The sequence below is a fragment of the Ambystoma mexicanum genome, chromosome 13 (assembly GCF_040938575.1).
Source record: "Ambystoma mexicanum isolate Mex_15411 chromosome 13, UKY_AmexF1_1, whole genome shotgun sequence".
NCBI lineage: Eukaryota > Metazoa > Chordata > Amphibia > Caudata > Ambystomatidae > Ambystoma > Ambystoma mexicanum.
Genome location: NC_090938.1, coordinates 234,669,122 through 234,695,249, shown reverse-complemented (window position 1 = coordinate 234,695,249; position 26,128 = coordinate 234,669,122). Strand labels below are relative to the sequence as shown.

Below are 26,128 nucleotides of genomic sequence, written 5' to 3'. Positions count from 1 at the left end.
AATTGTTCACTCCCAGCCTGCTGAGCCTGTCCACTTCCAGGTTGGATTCCCCCAGGAGGGGGACTGCCGTGAGGTAGATTTAGTTTCCAGGGCCCACTCCCAATATGCCGATTGCCAGTCTGCACAGAGGAGGGGATCTGGTGCCTGCTTGTTGACATAGTACATGCTGGTCGAGTTGTCCGTCTGGATGACGACAACCTTGCCCCTGAGAAGTGGTAGGAATGCCCCGAGTGCTAGCCAGATGGCGTTCAGCTCTAGCCAACTGATGTGGTATTGCTGCTCCTGTCTAGTTCAGGTGCCATGGACCGAGAGATAGATTGGCTCCCCAGCCCTCGAGCGAGGAATCTGTGGTGACAGTGGCATGCAGAGTGGGCAGCCGGAAGGGCTTGCCCGCCCATAGGTTGCAGTCCCTGGACCACCATGTTAGGTCCGGGTGGAGAGATGGAGGGACATTGATCATCTCGGATTGAGAGATCTGCTCTTTGTTCCATGAGGCCGCGAAGTCCAGCTGAATCATCCTCAGTCTCGTGTGCGAGACGGCTAATAGGACTGCTGCCAATAGACCCAGGAGATGTTGGTACTACCATGCAGAGGTCACTGCTCTGCTGAGGAAGTGGTTGGTGGCCCTCTTGATGGCGGAGATCTAGTCCTCTGACGGAAATACCTTCTCGGAGAAAGTGTCCGAGATGAGGCCCAAGAATGTCGGAGTCTGTGTGGACAGCAGCTGCGACGTGAGATTGAGCGAGAAGCCCAGATCACGCAGTGTGTTTATAAGGGCATGGGAAGAGTGGTGAACCGCTTCCGGAGACATAGCCCTGATGAGCCAGTCGTCGAGGTATGGGTAGATGTGGAGACCCTGTGCTCTGAGGAGGGCTGCCACCGCATTAATGAGCCTGGTAAAGACCCTGGGGGCCGGGTTGAGGCCAAAAGGAAGGACCTTGTATTGAAAATGGCAGCCTATGATCCTGAACCGTAGGAAAGAACGATGAGGCTGCCAAATCGGAATGTGTAGGTACGAGTCCTTCAGATCCAGGGAACACATCTCACAGTCTCCCTTGCACAATGTCTCTGCTGTAAATGCTGGAGTAACAATCTTGAACTTTTGCAGGGGTAAGGAGAGGTTGAGAGTGCAAAGGTCCAGCACAACTCTCAGGCCTGCATGGTGGTTCTTCTGAATGGTGAAAATCCTTGAGTAAAAGCCCAAGCCTCGCTGGAAGGCTGGGACTTCCTCCACTGCCTGGCTCTCTATGAGCGACCAGATTTCTGCCAAAAGAGTTGCTGTCCCAACCTGTGGGAGTGGAGGGGAGGAGAGGCTGGGATAGGGAGGCGGTACTACGGAGAGGATCTAGGAGTCCGTGAAATTGTGGCACCAGAATGGAGAGCAAGCCTGACATCCCCCACACCCCCCCACCGGAGACAAATGGACCCGAAGGGGCAGGTCATGCCTTCTTTCCCTCAAAGGCTGTCGTGGAGGAGGGGGTACTGGAAAACACCCCCCCCTTTGTTGCTTGCGCCGGTTGAGACGTTGAGCGATCCGGCTGCATGGATCTCCGTTCCTGGAAGCCGTGGAACCCATCCGTACGTATGACCCCTGTATTAGCACTGCTGAGATTGGGTGTACGATTTGGGCGGAGTCTTTGTCAGGATGGATAAAGACTTGGCCGTTTGTGAGCTGTTTTTCTTTTTGTCCAGCTCTTCGTCCGTGGGGAGTGGAAGACGTCTCTCCCCGCCCCACACCCCTCCAAACGGTAGATTTAATACGAGTTACTGGATGTCCAGGTTGAATTTTGTTGCCCTGAGCCAGGCCGTCCTTTTCAGGTCCGTGGCGATACAGATGGCACAGCCAGAGGTGTCAATATGGGCCACAGTGGATTCCATGAGGTCATGCGCCACCTGCTTGGCCTCGGCTATCCCCGCCTTAAAGCATGATTGGCTCTGGATGGGGAGTTCCGGGAGGAAGTCTGCAATTTTCCGCCATAATCTTTGGTTGGTGGCAGCCAGCATGGCATCGCCATAGAGCTCCTTGCTGTACGCCTCCAAGATCTTCTCCTCCTTGCCTAGCAGCACCGCAGGAGGAGGAGGCTGCGAACGACTGAGGCTTGTAGTATAATGATGCGGTAGCGATCACCGAGGAGTGTGGCTGAGGATGGGCCGCGAGCAAGAGTGTATCCACCTGCCTGTACTTGGTGTCCAGGCATCGATGGACCGGCTGGACCGAATGGGGTTTGAGACTGCATCGGTTTGTAGTGGAATCCCCGTTTGGGCAGAGGGGCGTCACCTGAGGACTTCCGCCAGTTGCTCGACCTCGGGTTGGGGTAGGCCCAGAAACTCTGCCAGCCCAGCAAGACGTTTGTGGAAGGCTGTGGCCGAGGATGGCGTGTCCGGATGATGATCCTCCTCATCCGTATCCTGTGGATCAGGAGGATCCTGTGTAGGAGGAGTAGTTGGCGCCAGGGGCTGCCTGGGGAGCCAGACGAGGCAGCTGCGCCAGGGCCTGGAGTGCCGAAAGAGGAGCTTGTGGTGCCGCTAGTATTGCCGGAAGGACTTCCCTGATGGCGTCTTTGAGGATAACCCCCCATCCGAGGTGACTTCATGAGGCCAGGGACCTCTCGAAGAACCCCTCATCACTGGCCAAAGAGCTGACAGGGGATGCCGATGGGGTAGCGGGGAGCTGCTAGAGCCGCTGCAAACCCTGCCCATATGGACACAGAGGAATGCTGTCCTGTGCAAAAGAGGGAAAGGCTGTAGGCCACGTACCTGGTTGAGGCCAGTCCCACCTTGACACTCGTTCTTTGCCGAATTCCTGGAATGGCGGACGGGTGCCCCTGTCTGGCGCAGCAGCCATTTTGTTGAGCTGCCTGCCACTTCAACTTGTTGATCGGCCCGCTGGACCCAGCCTCATCCAAGACTCTTGCGTGTGGATCACAAGGCCTACCCTGCTCCTCGGGCCTAGGCCCGGTAGGTGGGACACCCTCGACCCGGGGGAGACGGTAGAGCTGCATTTAGGCACCCCCTCGGACCAATTGCCACTACTAGGGTGTAGCCCCTCGGCCATAGTGCCGGTACAAGGGCCGAGCCCCTTGGGTGAAGATCTGGTAAAAGAACCTTCCGGTCCCTCAACACTGTCACCGGGAGGATCCCTTGGCCCGGAGGCCAGCAGCTGCAGCAGCCTCGGTGCAGGTGCTGGTAGAAGGACCTGATCAGTCCCTCCCACGCGGGAGTGTCCCTCGGAAGGGTGCGATGGAGAATATCGGCCCTATCTTGGGCTTGATTCAATTTTTCATGAAGTTCTTGAGGTCTTCTGTAGGAGACTTCTGAAAGAGGTCCCTCCACCTGGCTAGTTTGTTCTTCAGCTTGCCAACCGTGGCTGGGCCAAAGTAACGTAGGCAGAGGGCGTGGGGGTCGGCGTTTGGGAAGAGCCTGTTGCAGGATTGACACCTGCTGAACCCTGTGGAAGTCGACATGCACCGGGGAGGGGCGTCACGCCCGAGGACCAAGTACCTGAACAATAAAAAGAGAAGTAGCCGCACGTGGAATTACATGGCCAAAGCCAAATCCAGGATTGCTGGTGAATTCGGTCCGTTTCCATCGGTGCGGAACAGGGGACTGAGGTGTGGCGGTCAGGGCAGCGCATGCTCCATGGGCCGCACCCCCGCACGCCTCTAAATTTAAAGTGGAAGAAGGTTTATTCTGGTGAAAAAGGTTCCATCTCCCGTCCCTTGGAAGGGACGCCCATACAGTATGGAGGAAAGGGGACGGGACCTAAGAGTATGGAACGTACATTGTAGAAGATGACTTCCCGTACTATCGGGATTTACTTTGATTTTTTGCTATACCCCCCTCCCCGCCCCCCCATCTAGATTTATGCGATACCTGGATTTCAAGCACCCCCCCCCCCCCCACAGAGCGCTTTAGCTCAAAACGCGTTGGGCATTCTATTAAAAATAAAATTATTGGGGGGCGTGGCTCTAGGGTGCCCGATTCAGACACTTCCAGCGTTTTGAAAAAAAAAGGAAAGTCCTCCCCCACCCCCACTATGATGCCTGAAGGTGCCCCAGTCCGAGAAACAGCAAAATCGCAGCTCAAGAGACTGGCTTGAGAGTGCCCGCACAGTTGCAGTGATCCGTCTCCTGCAGGAGAGGCAAGATGGCAGACAGTCTTGCCAAAACCTTGGTGTTGAAGCGCGGGACTAGACGTTGCACCAAATCAAGTAGCAGAGACCACAATCAACCCTCACCGGCTATGGGTTGGGTCGCGTGAGGAGCCGGGGGTTGGAGGAGGCATGAATAGAGACGCACAGCGGCTGCCTGGTACAGCAGATACCGCTGCGCCCAGAGGTAAGGAGTGGGGTGGGTGCCTGGGTCTGCAGCCTGGGGGTAGCAACACGCAGGAAGGCACCCCCCCTCCGTCCCTGCGGGACGGTGAAGACCGGAGGGCGGTACTGTGGTGGGGAAGAATATTGCAACAACGCTGGGACCAGGAACGGAGGTCCGAGTAGGAGTCCCAGCCCCCTTTCCCTAATCGGCAGTCACCGCCTCCTGGTGGGCAGTGGAAGGAAACTGGGGCCCGACGAAGCCGCCTCCTCGCTTGCCTGCTGCTCGTAACATACACAACGAAGCGGCGGGGCGGGCCCAGTACCCGTCGCAGTATGATCCTGACCTTTCCCCACTCCCTGTGGATGTGCGAGGGGGATCAATGTTGAGAAGAACCAATACGGGTTAAGAAGATAGTCAGAAATCACTGCGACTGGAAACACGCAGGCACTCTGCAGATAACTGCATTAACCAATAAGGCTCTGACACTGGCGAACTCCCAAAGAACCTCCCCGGGATGTCAGACAGCACCGTCAAACCAGACTGCCTTCACCCGCCCGTGGGGCACACTAATAAACCCCCATCCCACCCCCAACAATGCTCAAGGCTGCGATAAAGAACAAGGCAAAAGAAATTACGGCTTTCCTGACACCAAGCACCACCAGATCAGAGGATGCAGGCTACAAAGGCTGACATTCACGCATCCATGGCAACTGCCCTGCTCCCAGGATCCGCCCCCTCCAAACAGGACTTCGAGGATATGCTGAGAGCCCTCAAACAGGATATTATGCAGGAAATAAAGCTGGAGATAAAAAAACCTCCAAGGACTCCTTGGCATGATCAATCGCTGACCTTAACACATACCTGGTGGGTCTAGAGGCTAGAGTCAATGACCTGGAAAACGCAATCTGCGAGCAGGTGCATGATTGTGCAGAACTCACCAAAAGAGTCGAGGGTATGGAGGAACGGCTCGAGGAAGAATGGGCAAAACAGACCGACCTGGAAAACAGGTCGAGAAGGAATAATGTTCGCCTGCATGGGGTCCCACGGCAAGTCTCGGACCAAAACCTACCATATTATGTGAGAGCCTTCTTTAAATCGATGCTGAACCTAGACGACTAGGATGAATTGATCTTGGACAGGACCCCACCGGGTCTACTCCTCTGCGGAGCAAAGACAGAACTTCCTACCCGACGCCCTCTCTAGAGTACATTTCTTTCACCAAAAAGAGAAAATCATGGCGTCTGCTAGAAGGTCAGAGCCTGTGAAATACCGAGGAGCATCACTAGGCCTGTTTCAGGACCCATTGCCATACACCCTAGCGAGTCACAGGCAAAAAGTCACATGGCGTTACCGTTGGGGGTGTCCCGTGTAAGCGGATCATCGAGCTCCACAATCGGCCCTACACTATTAGCTCTGAAGAAAAAGCTAAGGATGTAATGCTGGAATCGGACAATGATGCTATCTGGGTGCCGAAGAATTGGGGGACCCATGTTAATGTTAATGGATATTTGTACCGCACACTATCACCACCGGAGTGGTCCCCTGGCGGCTCTGGAAAAAAAGGGGATGGGGGTTGAGTTAGCAGGGATAAGCTGGAAAAGTGCAAGAGAGTTGTGATGTGCTGTTGGCAGCCTCAGCCCGGTGGGTCCGTTGGCTGGGCTTGGGGTGTTTTACGGTCGGTAGTCATCGTGTGCTGTTGTGCGAGTCTATGTGTGGTTTGTTGTGTTGTTGCAGTGTAGTGAAGTTTGTGCGGATTGTTGTGCTGTAGGTTTGTGGTTGTGTTTGGTTGGAGTTTGAGAGGTGATTGCAGAGGGGTGAAATTGTTAGTGGATTGGTTAATTGGCATTGCTGTCCTTGTGATTATGTCTAAGTGTGATGCTTGCTTTCATTCACTGTTCTATCTGAGTGTGGCACTTGTTAATCTTCAATATCCTATCTAGATGTGACGTAGGCTAAAGTTAAGAATTCCATCTAAGTGTGGCACATGCTAACATTCACATTTCTATCTAGATGTGATGCAAGTTGATCTTCACAGTTCTCTAGGTGTGGCACTAGTTAACATGGGCAGGTATGTTAGTATGTAATGCAAGGCAGCATTTATGGCCCAGCCATGGATAGATTAAGCTGGTGGTGACAAATCTCTCTAAGTATGCATGGTGCAAGTCTATGGCAGTCTACGTTATGGAAAGGTAAGGTAAGGTATAGTGGCAGGGGCTTTCTGGAGTAGAGTAATGGCTCTACACCCGACCCATGCCACATTTAGTTTTGTCGGTGTCTGTTAGCTGCTGGCTTCATTGGCTTCCCCTGAGCACACCGGCAGACACTTTTTTGGAGCCGCCAATGTAGGAGCCGCCCTTTGCCTTGGGCCCATGCCAGAGCCCCACACCAAAAGATAAGAGAAGGAAGCTCAGGGGCTGGCCCTCCATGAAGGGGAACCCATTGCGCGGAGCCGGAGACAGCACACCTACCCGAAACTGCGCAAATCCATAGAAGCTCTGCACGCCCCTGAATACCGTCAAGAGCAGACTAATCTTCAATGATCTGGATAAGAACTACATAGCCATGAACCAGACTACCAAGGGATCCCCGCTTGCTGGAAAGGCACACCTACTTCCGCAATTGTAACTTTCAACTAGCAGCACAAGATGGAAATATTTGCTCATAGATCAGCTGAATTTGGAAACAACTGCAGGAGGCTGGCTCCCAGACAAGAGGGTATTCTTATACCGAGCTATGCAGATGCCTGAACGATATCAGAATGGTGGCCCCCAACATTAATTGCCTTAGCTTGAATGTACAAAGCCTAAACTCCCCTCTAAAACGAAAGGGTTTATTTCATAGAATGGCCACCCTCAACTCTTCGCTTCTGTTCCTTCAGGAGACTCACCTCTTGCCCTCAGATGAATTCCGCCTTGAGAACAAATTGTACCCCACAACATTTTGTGCCTCTTCGGGGCTGAAGAAACGAGGGGTCGCCATTCTGGTGTGTAAAGTTACCCCCTTGAAAGTACTTAAAGAGCTGCGTGATGAGAGTGGGAGATAATTTTATTGGTTGCAATGTTTTTAGGGCAGAAGGTGACCCTGGTCTCGCTATATGCCCCCAATACTCATCAGGACCTATTCTTTGCCTCATTATCCAAGACACTGGGGGAGCACGCAGAAGGAGACCTCATTCTGGGAGGGGAATTTAACGCAGTGGTTAACCCCTTGGTAGATAGATCCCTACCTGCATCCGCTAAAAGAAAAATACATTTCATAGCACTCAATATACTCCTGCGCGAACACTCACTTGGATACGTGGCGCTTCCTCCACCAAGAGGAACGCGACTACACCTTCTCTGCAGTACACAAGGGGTTCTCCAGATTAGACATATTTCTTGTGTCTGACACTTATTTCCCAGACGTTCGCCATAGAGATTCTCCTGAATGCTCTGTCAGACCACACTCCAGTAATGCACACGTTCGCCCCCTTGGGCCACCCCATTGCCCAAGCCAATCTGGTGACTGAACGAGCTCTTGTTGGAAGACCCCCCTGTTCCGGTCCCACATCTCAGAGGCCATAAAACTATTTTACCGAGAACACCACCAGGGAGGTGAGCTACGACAGTGTGGGATGCTGGAAAAGCAGTAAACCTGGGGCTACATCATAGATCAAACGACATTGAGAGGGTCAGGAAACATCTGCAGACCCAGCTGGAGTTAGAACTCCAAAGAAAGGAGGGAATATATAGGTTAAAGGGATCCCAGCGCTCGCTCCGAGACATGCGTATAGCACGCAAGGCCCCAGAAGCTTATCATATGGGCCGAGTGGCACACTTTCTAATGCTCACCAAGCAATACTTGTACTTGAAAGGGAATAAATCCAATTGACTCCTGGCGGTAAATTTGAAAAAACAAGCTAGGCGTAACCGCATAGAAACTGTAAGAGACCCTAATTGGAGAAACTCCTGAGAGTGAAAAACTTCTTCAGGGAACACTCCGACCCCCCCGCCCCACGCCCCTATCATACCGATCTCCAAATAGCCCAGGAGTTCATATGCAATACACACCTATCGCAGGTTGCCCAGGAGCATTGGGATCCTCTTGATCCGCTCAGGAAATGGAACAAGCTATCCAATCCCTCCTCCTCAGAAAAGCCCTGTGTCCCGATGACATCACAAATAAATTCTACAAAATCTTTAGCGCCGACCTTACTGTTAGGGAGAATTCTCAAAAATGTGTTCATTCCCTCCACCTTAGAGACCCCAGCTTGTACTACACAGTTTTGGTAGCGTGTTGAGCAGCCAGGCTTATCTCAAGAGAGGTCAATGTGAGCTGTAGTGGAGTTACACCTAGATTTACAGTTCCAAGTATTCAAATAAACTCTTACACAAGGTTTCTTGAACAATTATTAGTCAGTTAGAATAAGCCTTCTTCAGAAGGGAGCAATATAGGAGCAATATAACAGCAACACTCAAATACACACTCTTAATATCTCTAAATCAGTAGATACCATTTTGGGATGGCCCGCAGATACTACCTACACCTTCAGGTGACTTGAAATGCTATGGTGCTGGGGACATTAATAGATCACTGTTGCATTTAGAGTCATGGAGTAAGATGGCAAAGGAAAAAATTATTTAGAAAATACAAGAAATCTCAAATATTCTTAAGCAGGCAAATACTTTTTGATCTTCCAGAAAGCATCAAAGGACGGGTCCCTGTTAAATCGGAAGGTTGATCGATGGAGCTTGAGGCTCGATTAACCGAAAAAAATAGAGCAAACCCCTTAGAAAAATCCCGGTTTCTGAAAGGCTGAGATTGGGACCTCCCGGATGACGCAATGGAGGTGTTGCTTTCAGCCAGAAGGCCAGCAACAAAATCTGTATACTGCTGCTGGCGTTGGAACAAAATCCCCCCCCCCCACCACTCCTTTTCATGTTCCACTGTGGGACCTAAACCTAGTCTTGAAATTTCTAATGGGTACTCCATTCACACCCCTTCATTCCTGTTCATTAAGGTTTCTAACTCTAAAACAGTCTTTCTAGTGGCTTTAAATTCTGCCAGAAGAGTGAGCGAATTACAAGCTTTTTCTTGCAATCCTCCACATACAATCTTTCACAAAGATAAGCTAGCTCTCCAAGTGAAGCCGAATTTTCTCCAAAAGGTGGTCTTAGAATTCCACATCACACAAAAAATAACCTTACCCTTGTTTTACCCTCCTCCCCATCCAATGAAAGAGGGAGAGATAGCACAGGCTGGATCCAAGGCGTGCCTTGAGTTTTTACATTAGCAGACTTGCAAGGATTAGGCAAGCAGACCAATTGTTTGTGGGGTATGCAGGGCACAAGGTTAGGTTTACCTAATACAAAACAGACCATCTCAAGATGGATTATATTAACTATTATAGAGTGCTATAAATTGGCAGGAAAAGAGCCCCCTCAACACCCCAGGGCTCATTCAACCAGGCGTATCGCAGCCCCTTCAGCTCTCCAAAGAGGAGTTCCAATTAAAGGCATATGTGCGGCTGCCACATGGTTGTCCGCACATCACTAAATTCTACAGTCTTGATTCCTCTAGCCAGGAGACAAGATTTGGAAAAGCTGGGTTGCACTCTGTGCATCTTTAAAGGGGAACATTTAATTTTACTCTCGCCTCATCAACACATTAATGCTTTGGGAGTCTATGAAAGGTAAGGAATACGTGGGAGGACGCAATCCATTCAAAGAAAAAGTTACTGTAACGTTCTTTCGACTGGATGTTCCTCCCACGTATTCCTGATCGCACCTCCCATCCTTCCCCGCAGTAAAACTTCCCTTGTAGTTGCAGCCTATGCTTGCACCTGGATACCATTCTCGGAGCTGGTTAGGATTAACCAGGGGGAAGGACACCAGCTTGTGTGCTCGATGACAGCTACTCGAACCGAAGAGACTCCATTTTGTCAGCGTTTTCCAACAATCCTGTGTAGTGCAGGAGTCTCCCAACGTCCTCCCTCTTGTCTCCACGACTGAGGCTCAGGAACAGTGAGATCTGCAGGAACTGCCAGGAACAAACGTATTTGGTACTGTGCCAACCCGATTGAGAGAACACCTCTCTTGCAGTGAAAGTTGGTGGAACTTTCCCAACTTGCAGGCCTAATCAGCTTGTGACCCAACATATGATTCTTTTTTGTACAAACTACTTCTGAGAAATTTGGCAAAGACTTTACTGTTTACTTCAAGAACTGCTCTTTCCTATCCAAGACACTAGTCCATTGACTTTGGCCTAGGCCTATTGACCTGAATAGAGTCCTCTATTGAACTAGAACTATTTGCACTGCCTAAGAAAGTATTTGTAATCTATTCTGCTAACTTGTGCTTTTTTACTCCCATTGAAAGTAACTGAAATGCCATTTTGCTCCTATTTCAGGGGAGCCTAATTTGTTCAGAAACTTATTGGTTTGATATTGAAGTGTGCTTATGTATAATATTAAGTTGCCTCCTTCTAGTGAATGTTTTCTAAATGATTGTGTAATAAATACGTGTTTTACCAAGAAACCTTGAGTTTAAGTTTCTACTTGAACCACTGATTGTAAGACCTCTGTGTAACCGCTTGTATTGCTCACATTCCCTCTTGAGATAAGGCTAGCTGCTCAGCTCACTACCACAAAACTGTATAGTACAGACTTATACCAAAGGTTGGTTTGACCTGTAGTCCTAATTGTATGTGGTGGTCCCAGAGGGTACTGCATGCACTTCTGCCTAACATACTGCATACAATCTTGCCTGACATGGACATTAATATATCACTTTACACTTAAATGCAATACTGGAGTTGTGGGAAAAGGGAAAGGTTGGGGAAGGAAACAATGGCTAACAAGTTTCTCCAAACAGGTAAGTACTTTATAATCCCCCAATGAAATCTAGGTTAACCCTTTCCCAGCTATACAATAAGTTATCTATGACTTATTGAGGGACAGATCAACACAAAGTCAGAGGGTAAGAATAGTCTACAGGGAGCCAGGACAGCAAATGTCGGTTGAGCAAAGTCTAGATAGCTGAGGCACTTCTTGAAGATAGCACACAAGTTTTCCAATGTTAGAGTTTTGTATAAAAAAAATCAATGTTGGGCCACAAGGTGGGAGGCTTGTGAGGGGCAAAGATGCAAGCAACTCTGCAAAAGGCAGCAACTGCAAGTCTCCAGTGAGATCAAGCAAGCTACACACAACCAGAGGCAAGTACCCCTAGTTACACAGTACCTGGAGTCTGATGAAAGGAACCCAGCTGGCTTCTATTCCTGTCGTAGTCCTGCAGATCCTGTTCCTGGGACTCAGTCGTGGGGACAAGAGGGAGGACGTCTGGGGACTCCTGCACTACAGTTCGAAGGTCGGCGGCAGCAATGGTCACAATTCAGATCAGCAACATTTCACGATTTCAGCTACTCGCAAATAGCGCCACAATGGTTCTTGGACACTTTGTGGTCTCTCCTTGCTTCTGGGGTCCAGCACAATGTTTAGATGGGTCAGGCTTGGAAGGTCCTGCTTCGAGGGAGTCCGTAGGATCTTCCTGGGGCTCGGGACCAGCTTAAAAACGACGCACTCCATTCTGGTGTCTGTCACTAGGTTCCAGCAGCAGCGAAGAAGTACAGACAGCAGGGAGAGGGGTTCCAGTCAAGTTAGTCTTGCGGTCAGTTGGACCCACCAACCCAAGGGAAGAAGTTATTCGTTCTGGGCTGCTCTAGTCGATTCGAATTCTGTAGCTTCAGCACTGCAGCAGGGCCTCACCGGGCAAACCAACAGTCCAGGAGGGTGCAGCAAGCTTCTCTTCCAGTTTCTTCTTCGGTTACTTTGTTCAGTGGTCGACTGCCTTCCTTGCAAAAGACTTCCCCTTTTAGGCAAGTGTCTCCCATTAATTTGCGGTCTAGCTGCCACTCACAGGAGGGTGGCTGTCCTACAAGGACAGCCCACCAGCCAATTACCTTTGGGTGCATTCCTGTAACCAAGGAGACTAAGCACCAGGAGTTTCGGGAACCACCCTCGCTTGCTGCGCTGCTAGACCTGCTGGAGCCAGAGGTGTGCTTCACTAGTGAATCCCAAAGACAAAACGAACAAAGGGACCAAACCTGGTTTGGTGCGCAGAGTACATCTTAAGAAGGACCCAACAAACAAGAAATGGTGAAAAAAAGAAGACCGGGCCATTTTGACAAAATGGGCACTCATGGGTGCAATACTGCAGCTGGGAATTCAGCCAGCTGTAAAAATGCCCAATGGTAGGAAAAATAAACCACTGCCACCAGCCATTAAATGTAGTAAGGGTAACATAAAAAATGTAACATGAGAAGGTAGACAAAGGGGATACCAAGTAACCCCTCCAGTACTCCATGCAAGATGGCGTGTGCTGGGTCTTCAAAGAGAAAAAGATAAGTAAAGTCAATTTCACTTTACTACTCTTGGAAACAGTAGTTTACCCAAGAGAAGGTATTTAAACCTTAACAGAAATCCAAAAGACTGATCTGTGACACTGCACTGAAGGTGCAGTGTGTCAATACAAAAAGATGATGCTTATGGAGTTTGTCAGACTCCAAAACCAAAAGAAACAGGGTTCAAATCAGAGAAAAATACGAGAGGGTGAGAAATAAGTCTCTCACTCCAGGATAAAAATTAAACGTCCTAAAGTCCAGCAAAAGAGCTGGGGGTCTCTAAGGTAGAAGAAAATTGGCACAGAAATTAGAATGCCACTTACACAGGTGATTGAAGCTAAAAGCTTCGCCCGAGGAAAAAGTCAGGCCAGTTTAAAAAACAAAATGTTTTGGGGTCCATACAATATGGAGGGAAAGTTACCCAAAGATAAATCTTACCCAACACAGATCAGTACTTCTGGGAGGTCCTCCTGAAGAAGCCCCAAGGGTGGTAATTGCTCCTCGCCACACAGGGACTGGACTTGGGTGCCTTAAATTCTCTTCTCCCTACTTTAAAATGTTGCCGTTATTGTATGCATTTGAAGCCAAAGGAATTTAAAGTAGAGTAATCCTCTTGAGGGTGAACTGTGGTGTGTATATGTTCTTAAGTATTTTTACTTACCTTAAATATTTTAAGTGTATGTTAGTTTAGTATTGTACTAAAACATTGTTATTTAACAACTTATCTGGGTGCGTCTTTTACTGACCTGTCCTGCTAAGTGTTAACTGTACTACACAACCATTCACCCTGCCTCCCTAGTTTAGCCTTGCTGCTTGGTTAGGACTACTAAAGCGTGACTTTGCTCAACAGGAGTTGTAAGAAACCTTGCTAACCCTAGGTTGGCTTTTCCAAGTCCTATACCAGATAGTGACTCTGAAAGACCCTTGTAACACTTACCACAAAAACACCTGGGATTGCTCAACATGGTGCTACAATTGCTGCCAAAAAGCACATTGCAGTCGATTAAAACCACACTACACCCACAAACTACACAGTAAAACAGGTTTCTGGAAGGTCTCCAAAATAAAAATACAAATTCTGACAGAACATATCAAGCCTGATGCGCGAGTAGTGTGCACAAACAGTACAGTTTCAGGATACTTACAGCTGCTGCAGTGTCCTTGCTTTCAGATAAGGTTTTCTCTAAGTCAGCAAGGCTTTCCAACATTGTGCATTTCTTTTTGCCAATTTGTCCAGGTGGCTCCTTTAATTTCTTCTTTCTTTTCAGCCCTGGTGAGCTGGCATCGCATCTGGGACACAGTACCTAAATGTCACAAGTCGAAGATCAATAGAGTCAAAAACAATGTAATATTCTTCAAGTGGCAAATAAAATGTCAGCTTTGTGAGATGAAGAACAAATGTGGCAAGATTTCACCAATTCACAAGCCCAAAATGTTGCTTTTCATGATCAATTCATGTTTTAAGAAATGTACTAACTCCTTAATCAATGGGGGGGGGGGGGCGACTGAGGTGAGAAGCTGTACATTTATCTCTCTTGGTACACAAAACCTCCAGCAAATGTTCAGTTTTCTTAAAACACCTGAACAGTTTCAGTTATGGCCCTGTATGACCTTTAAGGATATTTTTGCCCAGTGCTCTGGTGATGGATGTGCAACCATCTAACCTAATGAAAGAGCAACAAGTAAAAGCAATAGGCAAGCAAAACCTTTCTAATAGTAGTATCAATGGCAGATCAGTCAGACTTAAATTTTGAAGGTAAGGTGGGCAGGCAGATCTGTTCAACTGGTCCTGTTATCCCAAAGAAATACTGGTGCGTTATACTATGTTGATTTATACTGCGCAGCGCTACCACACGAGGCAGGCTCCAGGCGCTTGCGTGGTTCTGCAAGAGAAGGGCTTGGGGAGGTTAGTTAGTGTAGAGTGAGAGGATAGGTTCAGAACCAGGCAGTTCTGACATCTGAGTGTTTTGCATGAGGGAGTTTGTGCGGGAGGCCGCGTGTGTTATAACCGTATGGTAACGCTTCATTGCCTCGGAGGTGCGGTAGTGTTTTGTGATGGTGTGATGAGTGGGGTTATGGTGGGTTTGATTGTGTGCATTGGTTAGATAGTGTTAGGCAAAGTTTGTATGCAGTACCTTCTGGGAACACTACAATTATGACTACAGTAGCGTGTTGAGCAGCCAGGCTTAGCTGAAGAGGGGAAATGTGAGCTGTAGTGGAATTACACAAAGATTCACAGTTGTAGGTATTCAAACTTTTTTTTTTGCCTTTATCAAATCAATGATTTTGCAAAATTCTTTAATGTGTTTCACTTCTTGTGGCTTGTATCAGTTTTCTTGTTACTTTGTTACAAACAAACTATTACACTCAAGGTTTCTTGCATAAACAATAACATCAGTCAGTTATAAAGCCTTCTTCAGAAGGGAGCAGTAGAACAGTAACACATGCACTTCAATACTGTACTCTGAGTTTCTGGATCAGACAAGGCCCTTTTGGGATGGCCCACAGACCCAACTTACACCCAGAGGTGACTTCAGTATCAAGGGTGCTGGGGACATTAATACCTTACTGTTGGCATTCAGAATACTCTTTAGAGAGAATTCTCCAAAATGTGCCAATTCCTCCCACCTTAGAGACCTCCAGCTCTTTTGCTAAACTTTGGGACTTTGAACTTTTCAAATCAATGTGTTTTCTGCATTTGTTTCTTTGGTTATTGAGTCTAAACTCCATAGGCATCATCTTTTCATTTGTGTCAACCAGCACGGTTAGGCAGAATTGCATGCAGTAACCTCTGGGACCACCACACACAATTAGGACTACAGGTGTTAGCCAAACCAACCTTTGGTATAAGTCTGTACCACACAGTTTTTGGTAGCGAGCTGAGGAGCCAGGCTTATCTCAAGAGTGAATGTGAGCAGTATAAGTCATTACACAGAGGACTTTCAATCACAGTGGTTCAAGTAGACCCTTCTACTCAAGGTTTCTTGGTAAAACACTTATTAATTGATTACACAATCATTTAGAAAACATTCCACTAGAAGGAGGCAACTTATATACCAATACACTTCAATACAAAACTCTAAGCTTTTGAGACAGTTTGAGCTCCCATGAAATAGGAGCCAAATGGCAGTTCAGTTACTTAGAAGTGAGCAAAAAGACATAAGGTAAGTAGAATAGATTACATATATGTGTTACAGTGCGAATAGTTTGTTCACCAGAAGAGTTCAATTCAAGTAAATAGGCCTAGGCCAAAGCCAATGGGCTAGTGTTCTGGATAGGAAAGAGCAGTTCTGGTATCAAACGGTAAAGTCTTTACAAATGTTCTCAGAACTAGTTTAGGCGAAAAAGATTCATATGTTGGGTCACAAGCTGATTAGGCCTGCAATTTGGGAAAGTTTCACCAACTTTCACCGCAAGAGGCAAGTACTCAGTCTGATTTCCCAGTACCCTACAATGAAGAAAAAGATGCAGCGGATTTCTGTTCCTGGCAGTTCCTGCAGATCTCTCTGTTCCTGTGCCTCAGTCGTGGGGACAATAGGGAGGACGTTGGGGGACTCCTGCACTGGGACTGGTCAAAAAGCTAGCAACCGGCAAACTTCAATTTCCGGTGGTTGTAAGTAATGCACACAAACTGGTGTCCCTCTCCCTGGTTATACGGTTTCCTGCAGCATTCTGAGGAAAATGCAACCAGATCCGAGATAGGTATCCAGGTGGCTTACTGTTGATATGATTGGTCCCACTGACACAAAAGGGAGAAGTCGTCCTTGCAGGGCTTCTTTGTCGAGATGAACTTGGCGATTTGGACCGGCAGTAGGGCTTCACCGGGGAAACCAACGGTCCAGGAGTTGCAGCAGGCGTCCTCTTCAAGTTCTTCTTTGGTTCCTTAATCCAGTGGTGGACTCTGCCTTCCAAGCCAAGAGACTCGCCTTTTATTCAGTTCTCTCCCATTCATTCCAGCATAGCCATCACTCACCCAGCAGGGTGGCCGTCCTTGCCAGACAGTCAGCCAGCCAATAACCACAGAGTGCATTTGCGTCTCCTAGGAGACGCAGCACAGGGAGTGTCGGGCACCTCCCTCACTTCCTGCCCACCCCAGACACTCGGGCGCCAGAGATGGTCTTCAGTGCTGAAGCCCGCCAATGGAACCAAACCTGGTTTGGCGCGCAGAGACAAACTCTAGAACAGGGGTCTCCAAATGGTTGATCGCTCCTGTAGCAGCCAAGGTTGTGCATGGAACAAGTTACTTACCTGTAACTGTTGTGCTCCAGCATGGGTCTGGCATGGATTCACATGCTCATGAATATTCCCCGTCCTCAGCACCACCCTCGTGTCGTGAAAAGTCAAGTATGGAGGCTTGCAAGACAGGACCTGGATCTCTCCCACTCGTCGTGCAGAGGTGATGGCCACAAGGAATGCTGTTTTCCACGACAGAAACTTCAATGGCACTGAATGCATAGGCTCGAATGGGGCCCGCATGAGCCTAGTTAGCACCACGTTTAGCTCCCACGCCGGGGGAGGGGCCTTCACCGGCGGGAATGATCGGAACAGTCCTTTCATAAATTCCTTCACCAGACGATGAGACCACAAGGACGCCCGTCCTGTAGTTCTGGTGTAACGTGAGACGGCAGGCAGATGTACCTTGATGGAAGCGTGAGATAGGCCAGCCTTGGCTAAAGACAGTAGGTACGGCAATACTTGAGGGGCCGTAATCCGCAGAGGGTTAATCTTCTGTGCACGGCACCAGACAGAGAACCTCTTTCATTTATGTCCGTAGCACGAGAGTTGAGGATGCCCCGGCCTTTGCAAGAACCTCTCTGCAGTCGGCCGGGATGACGTATCCTCCAAACTCTAGCGCTGCAGGAGCCAGGCCTGCAAGTTCAGCGACTCTGGTTCGTGATGAAGAATGGCGCCTCCTTCTCTGGAGAGAAGATCCGCGTCCGTCGGCAGCTTGACTGGTGTGGACGCTGACAAGTCCAGAAGGTCCGGGAACCAGATCTGCCTTGGCCACGCCGGTGCTACGAGGATCATCCTGCACCGGGACCTCTTGAGCTGGTTGACGAGGCGGAGTAGCAACGGCAGGAATGCATAAAGGAACAGGCCCTCCCAGGGGAACGAGAAAGCATCGCCCATGCTCCTCGGTTGTGGAAACCTGCTGCTGAACCTCCGCCACTTGGAGTTCGCCGCCGTCGCGAAGAGATCGATCTGGGGTTTGCCCCATCGTCGGAAGAGTCGGTCCACTTGATCCTGGCGCAGTTCCCACTCGTGGCACGAGCGCAGCTCTCTGCTGAGTGAGTCGGCGATGGTGTGTTTTATCCCTGCCAGATGAAAGGGTACCAGAAACATCCCTTGGGCGACGGCCCAATGCCACAGATCCTGGGCTTCCTTGGCTAGGGCAGGGGATCTGGTTCCGCCCTGCTTCCGAATGTAAAACATTGTGGTGTTGTCGGTGAAGATCCTCACCACCTTGCCCTTGAGGGACGGAAGGAAGGACCTGAGGGCCCAGAACACTGCGCGGAGCTCCAAGATGTTGATGTGGAGAGTCTTCTCCTCCGGGAGCCAAAGGCCTCTCGTGTGGAGACCCCCGGTGTGCGTTCCCCATCCTTCCAGGGAGGCATCCGTCATCACCGTCACCTGGTGGGCCGGGGCTAGGAAACCTGTTCCCGCTGTCAGATGTGCGGGGACACCTCACCATCGTATCGCCTGACGGAACGCTTCGTCGAGCGGGATCCTGTGCTCGAAGCTGCCCGTCTGGATCCAGTGGGCGTCGAGGAATTCTTGCAAGGGCCGCATCCGAAGTCTGCAGTGGGGCACCAGATAAATGCAGGAGGACATCATTCCGAGGAGGGACTTGATAGACCTCACTCTGGCCACGTCTGTGGCCAGCAGACGTTGCACCTTTCCTAGGATGGTCCTTATCCTTTCCTCCGACGGTGAGACCCACCGCGCCACTGTCTCGAGCTGTGCTCCCAGAAACAGGGCGACTTGCGACGGGACCAGGTGGGATTTTGGAAAGTTGATCGAGAACCCCAGGTCCGTGAGCAGCTGGACGGTCTTCGCAGTGTGTTCCACGGCGAGCTCCCTTGTCCTTGCCCGTATGAGCCAGTCGTCCAGGTAGGGGTAGACGTGGATCCCCTGCAGGCGCAGCCACGCCGCCACCGGTGCTAGGCACTTGAACACCCTGGGCACCGATTTTAATCCGAACAGGAGGGCCTTGAACTGGAAGTGCCGCCCTTTGACCACGAAGCTGAGGAACTTTCAGTGTCTCTTTAGAATAGGGATGTGGAAGTAAGCATCCTCCAAGTCCAACGATAACCGGAAATCGCCCTCCTCCAGCTGTCCCAGCATGTGCTGCAGGGTGACCATCCGGAACTTCTGTGCCTTGATGCATTTGTTTAGTCGTCGCAGGTCCAGGATGGGACGCCATCCTCCTGTCTTCTTCAGGAGGAAGTATCTTGAGTAAACGCCGGAGCCCCGAAGCCTCTTCGGGACAAGCTTGATGGCCCCTTTCCTGAGCATCGCCCTTACTTCCAACAGCAGGTGAGGGACGTGATTTTCCTTCCTGGCCATGGGAGGAATGCGGGGGCACCTCTTCTGGAACTCGAGGGCATGCCCCAGGCCAGGGTGTCCAGCACCCAACGGGCGGTGGAGATGGACTCCCACACGCCGAACTTCGTCAGCCGGCCTCCCACCGGGGTGCTTCGGCGGGGGCCCGACCCGACGGTCGGTTCAATCTTGCTTGGAGGCCGCTTTGCCTCCTTGACCACCTTGGCGACGACAGCGGGATCCACCCGACTTGCCGCGTCCCCTGTAGGCCTCCTGTGACGAAGACCTTGCCGCTTGACGGTACGTAGAGGAGCTCCTGCCGGCTCCCTTGGAGGCACCCTGTCTGCCTCCGGAGCTCCGAAAGGACGGCCGTCACTGTTGGAGCATACCCAGTGCATGGGCCGTCTCCGTGTCCGTCTTGATCGCTTGAAGGGATTCATCAACCGCCTTGCCAAAAAGGTTGTTCCCATCGAAAGGCATGTCCAAAACCTTGGTCTGAACGTCCTGGCGGAAATCCGTCACCTTGAGTCATCCTCGTCGTCTCAGGCAAACGCCGTTGCCCAACTGACGGAAACCGGTGTCGGCGATGTCCGTAGCCACCGTAATGGCATGGTCCGAGGCAATCTCACCTTCCTGCAAGATTTCCAGGGCCTCAGCCCTCTTGGCATCCGGAAGGAAGTCCAACAGAGGGGCGATCTTGAACCACAACTCCCTGTCGTAGCGGGCTACGATGGCCAGGGCGTTGGCCGCCTTGATGGTCGTCGCTGCAGATGAGATGACCCGTCGTCCCATCGCATCCAGCTTCCTACCCTCGCCGTCCGGAGGGGAGGTTGAAGTCGAGGCCGATGCCCCCCCGCTTTCTTCTTGGCCGCCGCCGAAACGACCGAGTCCGGGGTAGGTTGCGCCCTAAGGCACAAGGGGGCAGCGTCGGGGACCCGGTACTACTTCTCGTACTGGTCCCTCTTCGCAGGAGCCGTGGCAGGGTTCTTGAGGAGGGCAAGCCCCTCATCCCAGATGTCATCAAGTAGCGGTACTGCGAGGACAGTCTTCCTTTTAGCCTCGTGCCGTTGGTAAAGGAACCCCTCCTCCTTTTCCTCGGGGCATAGCTGGAAGAGCTCGGATGCCCTGGAAATCATTGCATGGAAGGATCCAATCTCGTCGGGCGGGGACGCCCGGGCAGGGGGCGACGGGGGACACGTCCCGTCGTCGCCTCAGTCATCCATACCCGTCGTAGTCGTGTCCATGCCTGTATCATCCCCGTGGGTAGTAGACCAGGGGAAGGCAGAGAAGGCCGCAGAGGCGGGAGAGGAGGCCTAGGATGCGTCGTCCTCCTCCGTCGGGTCTGGCTCAGGCACCTCCGTCGGGGGAAGGGGCAACCTAGTCCTTATCTCCGAGCATAAGGACTGGATGGCTGACAAAATGGCCGCTGCGGTGTCCTGCGGCGCCGGAAACGACAGGAGCGAAGGCTCTTGAGGAGCCTCGTCTGCGTCACCGTCGCCCTTGTCGTCGCCCTCGTCGGGATCCCTCCCGATGGGCTGGGCCTCCTCCACGACTTGGTTGAGCTCCTCTTCAGAGGTCGTGTCCGTATCCTTGACAGCCACCAACCCCTCCCACACCTTTTCCAACGAGGACTTCGTGGGGGTCTTCTCGATGGGCCTGAAAGACACCCCCCCCTCCCTCCGCGGTGGCAGGGAGACTGATACCTGAGGGCGCCTCCACTGGTGTAGCCTCCACAGGCTGAGCCAGGGCCGCGGCGAATCCTCAATCGAGGTCTTAGCAAGGTGAATTAAGGCCAACGTCACCTTCTGTACGCCTGGGGCCTTCACCTTGGGGCGAGGGTCCGAACCTCGCTCCCCCTCTGCCTGAATCTTCGAGATCGACCGGGGCCTCTCCAGAAGCTTCGCCGGGTTCTCGGACTTCCTCTTACCCGAGCCAGAGCGTTGGCTCGTGGTCGATGGCGCCGGGGAGGATGCGCCCTGCCTGGCAGCCAAGGAGCCCGACCGTTCAGCGCTCCCGGTGCCCGCGGACTCGCAGTGCTTGGCCTTTTGTTGGGCCCCTGTCGCCGGAGCACCCTCACAGGACTTAGAAGACCGCTCAGACTTCTTTTTCTTCTTCTCGCCTGGCGGGCTCTTACCTTCCAGCCAGTTGGCGAGACGGAGGTGGCGATCCTTCATGGTCCGCTCCGACATGTTCCCACAAAACGCGCAGTCCTTTTCCTTGTGCATCTTGTCCTCATGGAGACCGTAGAGGCATAACGAATGCTCATCCTCCTTGAAAACGTTCTGAAGCTGGCATCAGGGGCAGGTCCTGAAGAGCTTCCCGGGCGCCGAGCTCCCTTTCTCCTGGGCCATGTCCGGAGTAGGCCTCGGAACTTCTGGAATCCTCCAAAAGCTTAACTTGACGAAATCTTAACCCTTCAGGGGCGTAGAAACTCCGAAACGGATCCCCGCTGATCGGAAGTAGAAGGGAATAGTTTCTTACCTGTAACTCCATTTCTCCAGCATTGGTATCTTTCATGGATTCACATGCTTTGAATATTCCCCGTCGTCAGGCTGGGAATCCCCGGTACATTATATAGACCCTTTCCCGTAGGAAAACTTTTTCGACGCTTATGCGTCCTATCCACCTCGTTTTGTATCATGCGTGCCCGTGACGTCAGGACGTCATGATATAAATACAGGTCCCGCCCCCGCGCTCCCTCAGATTTCGGCCCCCAAAGTAGTGGGGGAACCGGTTTGCATGATCAGGGGAGGCAGGTGGGCGCATGTGAATCCATGAAAGATACCAATGCTGGAGAAATGGAGTTACAGGTAAGAAACTATTCCCTTCTCCAGCATTGGATCTTTCATGGATTCACATGCTTTGAATAGATTACATAGCAGTACTACCCCCAAGAGGAGGTGTGCATGCAAACCCATATACTTTCTTCGCAAAAGGCCGTTCCCTATGATCATGTATACATCAGTAATAGTTTACATAGGAAAAAACGGACCACATACAGTCATAAATTCCACAGGATGCAACCCCGCAGCCGGGGCTTACCTTACTGGAATAGGTGTCGAAGCACTGCCTGTCCCATCCGGGTGTCTTCGGCATGTTGCTGCGACAGGCAGTAATGGCGGGTAAAGGTGTGTGTAGACGCCCAGGTAGCCGCCATGCAGATGTCCCCTAGAGGGACTCCGGCCCACAGTGCCGTCGACGATGCCGCTGCTCTAGTTGAATGAGCTCTTGGCCGTCGTAGCAGAGGCTTTCCTGCCCTGGAATGGCAGTACGAAATGGTAGATGACACCCATCTTGATAGTCCTTGCTTTGAAATGGCTTTTCCTCTAGCACCCGACCCATAGGCCACAAACAGCTGTCTCGTTTCTCTGAACGGTTGCGTACGATGAAGGTAAAACTTGAGAGCCCTTTTTACATCTAATGTGTGTAGCATGCGCTCCGCTCCCGAGCATGGCTCCGGAAAAAACGTAGGCAACACGATGGAAGAGTGTTTATGAAACACCGAAGGAGCTTTTGGTATGAACTGTGGGTTAGTGGCTAGGACTACCTTGGTCTTGAAAAATCGTAAGTATGGTGGGTCCACCATTAGAGCTTGAACTTCTGAAATACGTCGGGCTGAAGTGATGGCCACCAGGAAGGCCAATTTCCACGACATAAACTTTAGAGACGATGATGACATTGGCTCAAAAGGAGGTTTCATAAGAGACGTTAAGACCAGATTGAGGCTCCACTCCGGTGGAAATTTCTTCTCTGGAGGGAAACTCCGAAAGAGGCCTTTAAGGAAGTGTTTAATCAGGCGGTCGCTGAACAATGGTGCCGAGTGCCGTCGACGAGTAAACCTGGAAATGGCTGCTAGGTGTACTTTTATTGACGACACCGACAGGCCCTTTTGAGCTAATAACAGCAAGTATGGAAGGAGCTGTTCCGGCCTAATCGATTGCGGGGCCAAACCTGGTTGATCCTCACACCATTGACAGAACCTTTTCCATTTGTACGCGTATGAGGCGTTTGTGGAAGGTGCTCTTGCCGCTTGCAGGATACGTCGACAGTCCTCCGGAATCGTTAGCCGACCAAATTCGGCGAAGTCAGGAGCCAGGCCGTCAATTTGAGGCTGTCCGGGTCGTGATGCCAAACGACACCCTCCTGTCGAGACAGAAGGTCGGGGGTCTTCTGGAATCTCATCGGTTCCGCCGCCGCTAAGTGTAGTAGGTCTGAAAACCACACCTGTCTGGCCCAGTATGGGGCCACCAGAATTACCCGACATGGGTACCTGAGGATCCATTGCAACGTCCTCCGGACAAGGGGAAAAGGAGGAAATGCGTACAGGAATTTGTTCGTCCATGGGAATGAGAACGCATCCCCCAGTGAGTCCTGCTGAGGCCATCTGCTTGCGTACTGATGGCATTTCTTGTTGTTCTTCGTTGCAAACAGGTCTATGGAAGGGTATCCCCATTCCTTGAATACTTGTTGAAGTTGTTGGTCGTTCAGCACCCATTCGTGAACTTCGTTCATTTCTCTGCTGAGAGCATCGGCTTCCACGTTTTTCACTCCTGGTAGGTGAAACGCTAAGATTTGCATGTTGTGTTGCAGGGCCCAGTGCCAGATTTTCTGTGCCTCCGTCGATAGGGACCTGGAACGTGTCCCTCCTTGTTTCCTCAAGTAGAACATCGTAGTGGTGTTGTCCGTCATGACCCGCACCACCGAGTCCCTCAGTTGCGGAAGAAAAGACTTCAGAGCCCATCGCACTGCTCTCAGTTCTAGCAGGTTGATATGCAGAGAGGACTCCTGCAAAGACCACTGGCCTTGTACCTGTAACGTATCCAGATGAGCTCCCCATCCGCTCAGCGATGCATCCGTCACCACCGTCTTTTGGAACTCTGGTTCCAGTAGAGGCATCCCTTTCGTTAGATGAGTAGACACTTTCCACCAGCCGAGTGCTTGAACTAGTTGTTCGTCGACGACCAGTCTGTCGGACCAGCGACCTCTGCTCTGCGCCCAACGGTCCGCTAGAAATTCCTGGCAAGGCCTCATAAACAGACGGCAGTTGTTTATTAACGGAATGCAGGACGACATGGTCCCTAGCAGGGACATGTACTTGCGCACAGAGACCTTGGTACCGCTTCTCCATTCCGACGCCTTGTTTTGAAGTTTCTGAATTCTTTCGCTGGATGGTTTCACCAGGCTTGTGTGTGTATGAAACTCCGCTCCTAGAAAGACCAAGGTCCTCGAAGGCTCTACTGAGGACTTGTTGAAGTTTATTGCGAAGCCCAGTTCCTGTAATATGGACATTGTGGCTCGTAGACTGTCGTGTTTGTTCCCTGGATGACCCTCTGACTAGCCAGTCGTCTAGATATGGATAGACATGATGACCATCCTTCCTTAAATGGGCCGCTATAGGGGCCAAGCACTTGGTGAACGTCCTGGGGGAGGACTTGAGTCCGAACGGGAGGACCTTGAACTGAAAATGCTTTCTCCCGACGACGAATCTCAAATATCTCCTGTGTCGTGGGCGTATTGGGATGTGAAAATAAGCATCCTGAAGGTCTAGTGATGATAGATAGTCCATGGGTTGCACCGATCTGATAACCTCTTGGAGTTTTAGCATTTTGAATTTTTGGCTCTTTAGCCACTTGTTGAGTACCCTTAGGTCCAGAATGGGCCTCCATTTGCCGTTTGGCTTTTTGACAACAAAGAACCTGGAATAAACTCCTTGGCCTTCCTGTACCACAGGAACTCTCTCTACCGCCCCTTTTCGCAACATAAGCGCCGCCTCTTGTCGTAGGATTTGGAGGTGGGGCTGTGTCGAGAATAAAGGAGGAAGACGCGGAGGCTTGTCTTTGAATTGTAGCGCATGACCCATGCGAATCGTGTCTAGGACCCATCGATCTCTGGTGATGCATTTCCATCGGTCGAAGTGATGAGACTCGACCCCCCAGGACGTTCCGAAGGCCGTCATTGGTTGCTGGTTTGCTTGTTCTTCGTTGACGACGGACCTGAGCCTCGCCGCCTGGAGGATTGATAGTCCCTGCTTCCACGTGCCGACTGGGACGCTCGTCTGAACCCTTGCGAAGAGTACGAGGGCCTGTTAAATCCACGGTCCCTCGAGGCACCAAAGCGGGAGTTTCCAGAAGCACCTCTGAAGGGGCGAAAAGAGCGAAAATTTCTACCCGTTTGAAGGGCGCCGAGGGACCTAGCAGTATCCGTGTCTTCTTTCATCCCTTTTAGCGCTTCATCAACCTTTTCGCCAAACAGGTGCTCCCCTTCGCATGGCATGTCCAGGACTTTGTACTGTACTTCAGGACGGAAAGTAGTACATTTGAGCCACGCTTGTCGACGAAGCACTACTCCATGGTTGATTTGTTTGAAACCAGACTCTGCTAGGTCAACTGCGATATTAATAGCGTGGTTCGAGGCCTCTTCACCGTCCCGCACCAGTAACATAGCTGCTTTCCGGTGTTCTTCTGGCAGGTGTTCTAGGATAGGGGCTAATTTGTGCCACATTTCCCTATCATATCGTGACACAAGGAATTGGCTGCTCTTACTGTCGTCGCTCCGACCGAGAGCACCTTCTTTCCAAATGCGTCCTGCCTCCTAGCCTCGCTTTCCGGTGGCGTTGAACATTTTTGCTGGACCCTGGCCTTCCTAGCCGCTGCCGCCGACACCACCGAGTCAGACAGAGGCTGTGAAGTTAGACATTTTGGAGTGGACTCCGGAGCTTTAAACTTTTTCTCGATCCGTCCCTTTATGGCTGGTTCCGAGAACGGATGGCGCATCGTCTTGAGACCTTCTTGCCACACATGGTCAAGGATTGGAATGGCAAATACCGATTTTCTCCTTTGACCCATATGGTCAAAAAGGAAACAGTCTTTCCTCTGCTCCTCAGGAATCAAGCC

At 51.0% G+C, this 26,128-nt stretch overlaps 1 protein-coding gene across 3 annotated transcripts in view; it reads right to left on the bottom strand.

The window, feature by feature from the left end:
* The window catches only part of KDM5B (lysine demethylase 5B), a 1,291,824-nt gene that overhangs the window by 141,309 nt on the left and 1,124,387 nt on the right, over positions 1-26,128 (bottom strand). For all 3 annotated transcript variants that reach the window (XM_069633695.1, XM_069633694.1, XM_069633693.1), the window contains one exon: positions 13,838-13,996. In XM_069633695.1, the coding sequence (XP_069489796.1) occupies positions 13,838-13,996 (159 nt within the window). The remainder of the gene's footprint in view (positions 1-13,837; positions 13,997-26,128) is intronic.